This window comes from Coregonus lavaretus (assembly GCF_964263955.1).
Source record: "Coregonus lavaretus genome assembly, chromosome: 31".
NCBI lineage: Eukaryota > Metazoa > Chordata > Actinopteri > Salmoniformes > Salmonidae > Coregonus > Coregonus lavaretus.
Window position 1 is genome coordinate 6,562,210 of NC_140018.1, and position 11,359 is coordinate 6,573,568.

General features: G+C 43.5%; 1 protein-coding gene across 1 annotated transcript; it reads right to left on the reverse strand.

Annotated features, from left to right (window-relative positions):
- Positions 1 to 6: 6 nt before the first annotated feature.
- On the reverse strand, positions 7 to 9,165 carry LOC311107037 (ribosomal oxygenase 1-like). The gene is made up of 15 exons (XM_084149491.1): positions 9,055 to 9,165; positions 8,634 to 8,777; positions 8,382 to 8,521; positions 8,182 to 8,281; positions 7,974 to 8,087; positions 7,539 to 7,645; positions 6,034 to 6,141; positions 5,832 to 5,866; positions 5,531 to 5,709; positions 3,384 to 3,488; positions 1,364 to 1,505; positions 944 to 1,064; positions 746 to 845; positions 545 to 631; positions 7 to 367 (listed from the first exon to the last, which is right to left on the reverse strand). Exons 1-15 carry the CDS (start codon positions 9,139 to 9,141, stop codon positions 299 to 301), a joined length of 1,638 nt encoding a protein of 545 aa, XP_084005617.1. The 5' UTR covers positions 9,142 to 9,165; the 3' UTR covers positions 7 to 298.
- Between the last annotated feature and the right edge of the window lie 2,194 nt (positions 9,166 to 11,359).

Genomic DNA, 11,359 nt, shown 5'->3' on the forward strand with positions numbered 1-11,359 from the left:
CTAGGATTGATTTACACACCAATATGCAAGACGGTTTTAATTCAATACTTACTGAACAAGTAAAGGGTAACATTACAGACCTATTACTTTTGATTGATCATTGCGTTCCAGCATTGCACCATTGTTTCTGAAGAGTCTAGATGAGTTAGTTGTAGAGGGCAATGCTGATGCACTACTCAAGTTAATTCGACTGCTGTCCTAAAATCAGATAACAATTATTCCTACACGTAGTGCGAGGTGAATGATGCTGGTGCAGCAGATATTTCTTGTGAAACTTGTATTAGAGTCCCTTCATGATTCAGGATCGCTGCAGAGGTTCTGCAGTGTGAATAAGCCCTTTCTCAAACAGCAGCTCGGCCAAGGACACCTGGAAGAGAGCACAGAATTACATCTAAGAAAACTGCAGTGCAGACCCAAGCACTGAATAGCATAAAAACTCGACCATCCAAATATCTACACTACTGGCATACAGATGTGGCTGGACTTTATGCAGAAGACAGCGTACGTGTTTTAGCAATGTTGCATAACATGTTTATAAACATACCTTGTCCTCAGCCGACTCGCATGGCAAGCTGCCCACTGTCACAAACTTTGGATACGCATGGATCAGAAACTCCATGCCGTCTGTTTGCTGAAAGAGTTACATCATGTTGAACACAAAGGCCATCACTGCAGTGCAGCATCTCAGGCAGGCACACGTCACTGCTATAGTAGCAAGGCAATTACAGATCCCAATCATTCATACCTCTGTTTTTATTTCAATGCTCTTGGGCTCCTCTTTGTGGTAGACTCTGGAGTTGTCTGCAGTGTAGTAAAGCCAAACTGCTTCTCCATCACTGCATAACCTGCAGCAGCACAAAGAAAAGTCAAGGTCATTTCTGGAAACGTTTTTGTAAGAGCTATGCTTTTGTAAGTCATGGGCTATTGCATGTCTGAGATCTACCTGGCGATTCCAGAACGGATGAGTCTGACTCTGGTCTGGCCCCTGATGGTCACACCAACATCCACAGCCTCTCCGTCCTCCCACCTGGAATGAGCTCCCTGGACACTGCTGGCCCGCTCCTCTGTGGATGATCACTAGAATCAGTTACACTGACCACATGGCGGTCTAGAGCAGGGTTTCCCCTACTTGGCCCTGGGGCCACATTTTGGTTTTTGCCCTAGCACTACACAGCTGATTCAAAAAAATCAAAGCATTATGATGAGTTGGTTATTTGAATCATGACAGGAGAAACTGATGATGCACTACCCAATTTCAAAATTGCACCTTGTGCATTCTACTATTACAACTTTCAAGAGTAACTTCAAAGCCGGACTGAGTTCCTTTTTGTTTGGGGGGGGGGGCGGAGAAGATATGTGGTACCTGCGGTGAGCATTGGGGGTAGACAGTCGTGGAAGAAGTCCCTAGCTTTCTGATCAACAGCAGCATCCACAGGGGCAAAGGTTACTAGCTTCTTCATCAGCCCTTCTATTCTGGATAGGAACTGCGCCCTGCGTGGATCCTCCTATACACACACAGGTAGACCAAGGGCTTTCAAGATGGTGCAACGTTACAGAGAATGTTCATTCATATATATATATATATATATACACACACACACAGTGGGGAGAACAAGTATTTGATACACTGCCGATTTTGCAGGTTTTCCTACTTACAAAGCATGTAGAGGTCTGTAATTTTTATCATAGGTACACTTCAACTGTGAGAGACAGAATCTAAAACAAAAATCCAGAAAATCACATTGTATGATTTTTAAGTAATTAATTTGCATTTTTTTGCATGACATAAGTATTTGATACATCAGAAAAGCAGAATTTAATATTTGGTACAGAAACCTTTGTTTGCAATTACAGAGATCATACGTTTCCTGTAGGTCTTGACCAGGTTTGCACACACTGCAGCAGGGATTTTGGCCCACTCCTCCATACAGACCTTCTCCAGATCCTTCAGGTTTCGGGGCTGTCGCTGGGCAATACGGACTTTCAGCTCCCTCCAAAGATGTTCTATTGGGTTCAGGTCTGGAGACTGGCTAGGCCACTCCAGGACCTTGTGATACTTCTTACGGAGCCACTCCTTAGTTGCCCTGGCTGTGTGTTTTGGGTCGTTGTCATGCTGGAAGACCCAGCCACGACCCATCTTCAATGCTCTTACTGAGGGAAGGAGGTTGTTGGCCAAGATCTCGCGATACATGGCCCCATCCATCCTCCCCTCAATACGGTGCAGTCGTCCTGTCCCCTTTGCAGAAAAGCATCCCCAAAGAATGATGTTTCCACCTCCATGCTTCACGGTTGGGATGGTGTTCTTGGGGTTGTACTCATCCTTCTTCTTCCTCCAAACACGGCGAGTGGAGTTTAGACCAAAAAGCTATATTTTTGTCTCATCAGACCACATGACCTTCTCCCATTCCTCCTCTGGATCATCCAGATGGTCATTGGCAAACTTCAGACGGGCCTGGACATGCGCTGGCTTGAGCAGGGGGACCTTGCGTGCGCTGCAGGATTTTAATCCATGACGGCGTAGTGTGTTACTAATGGTTTTCTTTGAGACTGTGGTCCCAGCTCTCTTCAGGTCATTGACCAGGTCCTGCCGTGTAGTTCTGGGCTGATCCCTCACCTTCCTCATGATCATTGATGCCTCACGAGGTGAGATCTTGCATGGAGCCCCAGACCGAGGGTGATTGACGTCATCTTGAACTTCTTCCATTTTCTAATAATTGCGCCAACAGTTGTTGCCTTCTCACCAAGCTGCTTGCCTATTGTCCTGTAGCCCATCCCAGCCTTGTGCAGGTCTACAATTTTATCCCTGATGTCCTTACACAGCTCTCTGGTCTTGGCCATTGTGGAGAGGTTGGAGTCTGTTTGATTGAGTGTGTGGACAGGTGTCTTTTATACAGGTAACGAGTTCAAACAGGTGCAGTTAATACAGGTAATGAGTGGAGAACAGGAGGGCTTCTTAACGAAAAACTAACAGGTCTGTGAGAGCCGGATTTCTTAATGGTTGGTAGGTGATCAAATACTTATGTCTTGCAATAAAAAAAAAATGTAATTACTAAAAAATCATACAATGTGATTTTCTGGATTTTTATTTTAGATTCCGTCTCTCACAGTTGAAGTGTACCTATGATAACAATTACAGACCTCTACATGCTTTGTAAGTAGGAAAACCTGCAAAATCGGCAGTGTATCAAATACTTGTTCTCCCCACTGTATATAGTGTAGAACAGACATTCTTCCTTGCCATGGGGAATAGGCAATGGTGTCAGCTCTATCCGTTACATCTTCAACGTTCTGAATGTTTCACCCTTCTGACACACCCCTGTTGAGAGTGGGTGCTCAGAGGTCAATTGGACACCAGAGAAAGTAAACGGTAGTGTCTGAAGTACCTTGTCTGAGTTCTGCACCCCCATGTAGGTCAGGTAATCCACAGGCAGGCCTCGTCTGAAGTCCACATCCTCCTCCATGGCCATCTCTAGGGCTGCTGGGACCACCTGTCAAAGAGATCATGTTCTGCATCAAACACAACACAAGCCTATACTTCCAAGTACATGCATGTTGTATAGACATGACATTGTATATCATTCAATACTGTACCTTTTACTCAAGTGTAAATTGATCCATGCCCAATCTACACTACCGGTCAAAAGTTTTGGAACACCTACTCATTTAAGTGTTTTTCTTTATTTTTACTATTTTCTACATTGTAGAATAATAGTGAAGACGTCAAAACTATGAAATAACACATATGGAATCATGTAGTAACCAAAAATCAAATCAAAATATATTTTATATTTGAGATTACATTTTACATTTACATTTTCGTCATTTAGCAGACGCTCTTATCCAGAGCGACTTACAAATTGGTGCATTCACCTTATGATAGCCAGTGGGACAACCACTTTACAAATATATATTTAAAAAAATGTTTCTTCCTCTTTGGGGTGGGGTACGGGGGGGTAGAAGGATTACTTTATCCTATCCCAGGTATTCCTTAAAAGAGGTGGGGTTTCAAGTGTCTCCGGAAGGTGGTGAGTGACTCCGCTGTCCTGGCGTCGTGAGGGAGCTTGTTCCACCATTGGGGTGCTATTCTTCAAATAGCCACCTTTGCCTTGATGAAAGCTTTGCACACTCTTGGCATTCTCTCAACCAGCTTCACCTGGAATGCTTTTCCAACAGTCTTGAAGGAGTTCCCACATGTGCTGAGCACTTGTTGGCTGCTTTTCCTTCACTCTGCGTTCCGACTCTTCCCAAAGCATCTCAATTTGGTTGAGGTCAGGGGATTGTGGAGGCCAAATCATCTGATGCAGCACTCCATCACTCTCCTTCTTGGTAAAATAGCCCTTACACAGCCTGGCGGTGTGTTGGGTCATTGTCCTGTTGAAAAACAAATGATAGTCCCACTAAGCCCAAACCAGATGTGATGGCGTATCCCTGCACAATGCTGTGGTAGCCAGGCTGGTTAAGTGTGCCTTGAAATCTAAATAATTCACAGACAGTGTCACCAGCAAAGCACCCCCACACCATAACACCTCCTCCTCCATGCTTTACGGTGGGAAATACACATGAGATCATCCGTTCACCCATACCGCGTCTCACAAAGACACGGAGGTTGGAACCAAAAATCTCAAATTTGGACTCCAGACCAAAGGACACATTTCCACCGGTCTAATGTCCATTGCTCGTGTTTCTTGGCCCAAGCAGGTCTCTTCTTATTATTGGTGTCCTTTAGTAGTTGTTTCTTTGCAGCAATTCGACCATGAAGGCCTGATTCACACAGTCTCCTCTGAACAGTGAACAGTTGATGTTGAGATGTGTCTGTTACTTTAACTCTGTGAAGCATTTATTTGGGCTGCAATTTCTGAGGCTGGTAACTCTAATGAACTTATCCTCTGCAGCAGAGGTAACTCTGGGTCTTCCATTCCTGTGGCGGTCCTCATGAGAGCCAGTTTCATCATAGCGCTTTATGTTTTTTGCGACTGCACTTAACTTTCAAAGTTCTTGAAATGTTCCGTATTGACTGACCTTCATTTCTTAAAGTAATGATGGACTGTTGTTTCTCTTTGCTTATTTAAGCTGTTCTTGCCATAATATGGACATGGTCTTTTACCAAATAGGGCTATCTTCTGTATACCACCCCTACCTTGTCACAACACAACTGATTGGCTCAAACACATTAAGAAGGAAATAAATTCCACAAATTAACCTTTAAGAAGGCACACCTGTTAATTGAAATGCATTCCAGGTGACTACCTCATGAAGCTGGTTGAGAGAATGCCAAAAGTGTGCTATTTGAAGAATTTGTTTAACACTTTTTTGTTACTACATGATTCCATATGTGTTATTTCATAGTTTTGATGTCTTCACTATTATTCTACAATGTAGAAAATAGTTTTTTTTTTAAATAAGAAAAACCCTTGAATGAGTAGGTGTTCTAAAACTTTTGACCGGTAGTGTACATCACAAAGTTGATACAAAATGAGACAAAGAACTAGACAGTGTCACATACAAGGAAAGCAGAGGATTGATAACAAACCTTTGCCAGTAGGTTTCCCCAGCTGTTCCTCTGGTAAGATGAGACAGTGATGTGGAGGGAGTGAGCATCCGGCAGGCAGTCCCCCTGGTGGATAAACCCTCGGGGGAAGTAGAGGAGATCCCCAGCCTCCAGGACCACCTCCAGGATGGGCTTCCCAATCTCTGACTGGCTGAAGTTAGCTGGAGGAGGAGGAATACCAAACCATCTGTAAGGGATGAGGCTGAGGCACAGGGGACTGGGAAGTGATCTGTCGTGCTTATAGTCTATTTATAGGCAAAAGGGTGGACAAAGGAATACTTACGACTGGAAACGACAGGCAAGACCTCATCTTGTGACCTAAAAGGTGACAGGAAACAAACGTCCCACAAAATATACAGAATTAGTTTCTCAGCAGAGTTTAGTGATATGAATGTTGTTCAAAATGGTTTGATGCATGCACTAGGTGCTGATCACCTTTTGGGGAATTTTATAAACTAGATTTAGACTGTTAATAACTCAGTCACCTGGGGTTGTAAACTCTCCAGTGCTTCTTCCCTTCCAGCTGAACCACAAAGGCCTCGATGTCATCATAATGTGGAGCAAAGCCCTGTGTTCCTGGAGGTGTCAGATACCTGGGGATAAAAAACTACTTTTTACTGATATGTCATATGAGGAGGTGCATCAGCATTCAGCATGTGGTAAGAATACAACAGAATAGTGCATGCTGTTGTCTTAAGTTCTGGTTGTTATTGACGGTCTTTGCATTGTCATCAACTCCAATCCGGCTGAGGGCACTGAATATTCTCTTCCTAGTCCATTGTGGATTGATACAGTTTATTAAATAGCATAGGCTACAGTAACAAGTGATAGCAACAGTAAAATACATCCAGTGTTTGCTCAGTATGTTGAGTGTTGACAGCCAACATTGTTGTAATTGGCTTCAATGAGTATAGGCCTTTGCTAGGCTCCCGTAAATTGTATTTTATGTGTGAGGCACGTTCTCAATAAGCAAGATACAGCCTAGGCCTACCGTTGATATGGCGTTATAGGGCTGGAAAATGAGGAGAGTCTTTGGTAAGCGGACAAGAGGCACTCTGTGGAAATGGGGATGGATACAAGCCGAATGGAGTATGCACTGCCGGTAGGCCTATGTGAATAATGAAAAAGCTTGACGGCAAAAGCCTCACGAGTAGACCATTTAGAAACGTTTTATGGATAGGCTCCTTGGCTAATGCATGGCCAGGATAACAAAGACTCCAGACACATTGCTGTTGTACCAGCTTTCATTATAGCAGGGTAAGGGGTCATTATAGTAGGGTAAGGGTAGACTATATGGGATTGTTTTTTTAATCAAACGAAACAGAAAACAAGCAACTGTTACAGGAAAATAACTTACATTTTTCTAAATACGAGTGTCACCGGATCATCTCATCTCTCGTTCCAAAATAATAACAGGAGCTGGCTAAAATAATGTAATATAGCCTACATAGATAAAAAGTGGATGCTCCCAAACTTGATCTTTTAATAAAGCTTTGGTGATAAAGGTTCACTTCAAAGCGGTCTCATGAGCCAAACCCTTCATGATAGTCTTGACTACTTGGTGAATGCATTGGGCATTACCAAAAAAACAGCCTTCATTGGTTTTTATGGGCACTGTGCGTCACGGCTGGATAGGCTGCGCTTCCACTGTCAGAATCCACACCATAACCTAACGTTTTACCGCTAAGACCAGCTTTTGGTTGGTCTTAAATATCCCCAGCATTGCCTGAAATTGGCACCTTGGCGCACATTTTTTAAGGACACACCTCAGATATTGCCACCCCTCCCATAAGCGAGCTCATATAAGACAGATACATTACCAATCCTGGCGCTAGGGTTTGAATACAGAAGAACACAGCTTTAACAGGTCGAAATGTCAAACGAGTGCGAGTTTGACAATTGCACTGGCTTAACGCAAGCCGAAAATAGAGCCCTCAATGTTGTGTGAGAGCATCTCACTGGTCAGAGATTGTCAGAGAGGGTCGCTCACACGTTGGCTCCTGCCATGCTACCAAACTGCTCCTGGAGGATAGACAGCACAGTCCACACAGTGGAGGAGAAGGCCTGGGGGTTCAGCATACGCAGGGAGCAACCACTCTGTGGATAATATAGAATATATAATGATAATAATAATAATAAGCCTTTAAGCAGACGCTTTTACCAAAGCGACTTAGTCACGCATGCACACATTTTAGTCCCGGGAATCCAACCCACTATACTGGCGTCATGCTCTACCAACTGAGCTAGACACACTACACATGGATGACATGGAACATACCAGGTTAGGTTTCAATATTATGAGGTACTAAGAACTTCCAACTACAACATGTTACGCAGATATTAGTATGATCTAGATTTTAACCAACACTTGCTCACACTTAGTAAATAAAAACTGGGAATCAGGAGACTTTCATTTGGCTTTTACCTCATAGAAGGCCCATACAGTAAAAGGAAGAGCCCTCCCTGGAGGATTGTGTGTCTCTCTTTTGCCGTTTGTGTAGCTGGTGACATCCAGGTTCACTCCATACTGAACATCATCCTGGAAATGTCCATAGCAACATTAACCTTATCTGATCAACAAAAATGACACCAACACAAAAACAGAAGATGTCTAGCTAGACATGACACCTTACCTGTTTTAAAATGCAATCAAACTCTGCTGTGGAGAACAGTCCCTTGTAGTAGTCTGGATTCTGACGTTTGATCAAAACTGGCTTCTTTTCCCATGTATCCCTAAGACGGAGGAAGTCAATAAATGTAACAAAGGATATCTCCCTGTGCAATCTAGTACATGACTGTACTGTGAAAACAAAAACTACACAGGCATCAGTACCTGAAGAAGCTCTTGGCAGGAATGGGGTGGATGAGCCACTGGAACAGTTTGCTGGCCCTCTCTCGGCTGTTGCTGACTTTAGCCAGGTCACTCAGCAGAGCCTCTAGTGCCTCTCCACTTTTCTCTTCACACTGCACCTCCTGCATACAGAAAGACAATGACAGGTATGGCTAGAGAACCACAGTCAAACAGTTACAGTATGTGAACAAGTGGCTTCAATATAGAGGGAGTGACCTGATTGTACAAACTAACCTCTTCGAGTCTCTCCAACCTCTCCTCTCTCTGTGCCGATTTGATGACCTGCTTGACCATCGGTTTCCTTTTGACCTTTTTGATGGATTTGGGGGTCTGGATACCATTTTCCTTCTGCTTCTTCTTCTTCTTCTTTGCTGTAACCTAGAAAATCATCCAGTAGGCTGAGGCAGTCAGTTTGAAATAGTTTCAGGCAATCAGATGCACATTGCAAAAGTAGATTCAACAGATGGTCTTTAAATGCACATTATTCAACAAGCCCACTTAACAATACATCAGTTAGTTAGCTTTCTTCAGTTGATTTGTCAACCAGGTTGATTTGTGTGCCTGCCTAACAAAACAAGACACTGTAAAGTCACTTTTACAAAAACTATCTGAAATTGCAAGGGGCAAACACCAGTAATAACTTAATCCCAAGTACCTGCACAGATGATGGTTTAACTTCAGGAGTCGATTCTATTAGCGCATTTTGGTACAATTCAAAAGCTGACACATGTTTCTTCTCCATGTTGTCGAATATTTTTCATTCCTGACGTCATCAACATGCGACAACGGGGACTGCTTTTTTTTTTTTTTTTTTACTGTATGTAAATCAGAAAACACTTTATCGCCCTCTACTGTGCAGGCAGTGAGATGCCGCATATCTCTACCAAAGATACTGGGGCCTCACGCAAAAGTTGGCATTTATAAAAATGTAACTTGATGTGAGAATGTGCTGACCTCCTGGCAAACTTTAGCCATGGGTATCTGCTCGTGGCTGAAATATTGGGCGGTTCTAGCGGATCACTTTTGTCAAGACATTGACACATCAAACAATGAGCCAGATATTTAACCGGATGATAAATGTGAAGCCTCCGGTTAGCGTTTCCACTCACTGCCAAATATGGTGATGAGAGGAAGCCCAGTGGCAGGAAGTGGCAGGAAGTGGGAGAAGATGGAGCAAGATGGATTTTGGCTGACATTCTGCAAATTTTCTCATCGATGAAACATTTGATCCCCATACAGTTTTCTGTTTTGTAGACTTTACCCTTTGTCAAAGTTTTTTAAACATATTTAGAAGGAGTGCAAGGGCGGATAGAGTTATTGCACACCCGCACATCACAGAGCAGGCGTTCCCAAACGGAAATATGCTAAATAAAAGCATCAATATGATCTCACTAGCTCGTGCTTGGCTCTGCCCACCTCCTTGCTTGTTCTGCCCACTATGATTAATTTTCCCCCCATTGAAACGACAGGCTCTGGTCTATCTTGGGTTAGTTATCAAAATATTTGACGTTGACCAACAGTTGGTCACAGCCATTCAAAGTGTGTTGCAATATTGGTTTAAACATTTTACAACTCGCGACTGCAATGGGCTAGGGTTCTTGTCTAGAAGGACAGTTTCAAGTGCTCCTACAGTTTTGCTTCGGTACTGCAGTTTAACTGACACCCGGCCCAGAAAGATAATTTCCATAGATGGCCACATAGAAAAGTCTGATTTAAAAATTCCTAATAATACTCTTTAGTCATCACTGTGCACAAAACATCCATTTAATTATTCAAATAGTTGTAGCTGAGGCCAATTGTTTTTCCATCACTCACAGCTGAAGATATTAACATTTATATAATGTCTGCAATGTTTTTGGATAACATAATGAAGTTGTCGCTGCTCTCACTGGTCTCTGTGTGCACTGAGTGCTAGTGCGCATGTGATGTTGGTCCGTATAAACAAGATGCAACCAGGATATAAACGGTCCATGCGAACGTGTGTAGATTACCTTGAAAACAACGGTCAGACATCTTGGACGCAGTCTCCAGTGATTATTATATGTTGACTGCATGACCTTTACAACAACCATGTGATCAAAGGTCGTGCGCTGAATACAACAGGTGTAGACATTACCGTGAAATGCTTTCTTACGAGCCCTTTCCCTACAATGCAGAGTTTAAAAGTAGAAAGTAGAAACACAATAACGAGGCTATACACAAGGAGTACCGGTACCGAGTCAATGTGCAGGGGTACGAGGTGGTTGAGGTAGTATGTACATGTAGGTAGGGGTAAAAGTGACTATTCAATCAGGATAGATAATAAACAGAGTAACAGCAGTGTTTGTGAAGAGTGTAACAGTGTGTGTGGTGTCAATAAGCATGTGTGTGTGTTTTGTGTGTGTGTGAGCGTATGTAGTGTGTGTGTGTCTGTGTGTGTGTTTTTGTACCAGATGTCCTCACAGAGATAGTAAAACAAGGCCAATTTGGACAAGTGGGGATATTTCGCCGGTCCCCACGAGGAAAGATGCTATTTTAGGCTTAGGGGTTAGGTTTAGGGTTAGGGTTACAATTAGGGTTAGGGTTAGAATTAAGATTAGGGTTAGGGTTAGGAGCTTGGGTTAGGTATAGTTTTCAGGTTAGGGGTTAAGGTTTAGGGTTAAGGATAGGGTTATGTTTAGGTTAAGGGTTAGGGTTAGGGTTAGATTTAGGGTTAGGGAAAATGTTTGGTCCCCACAAGGATGGCAATACAAAACTGTTTGTGTGTGTGTGTGTGTGTGTTGGAGTGTCATTGTAAGTATGTCCTCCCGAGTGGCGCAGTGGTCTAAGGCACTGCATCGCAGTGCTAGCTGTGCCACTAGAGATCCTGGTTCGAATCCAGGCTCTGTCGTAGCCGGCCGCGACCGGGAGACCGATGGGGCGTCGCACAATTGGCCCAGCGTCGTCCAGGGTAGGGGAGGGAATGGCCGGCAGGGATGTAG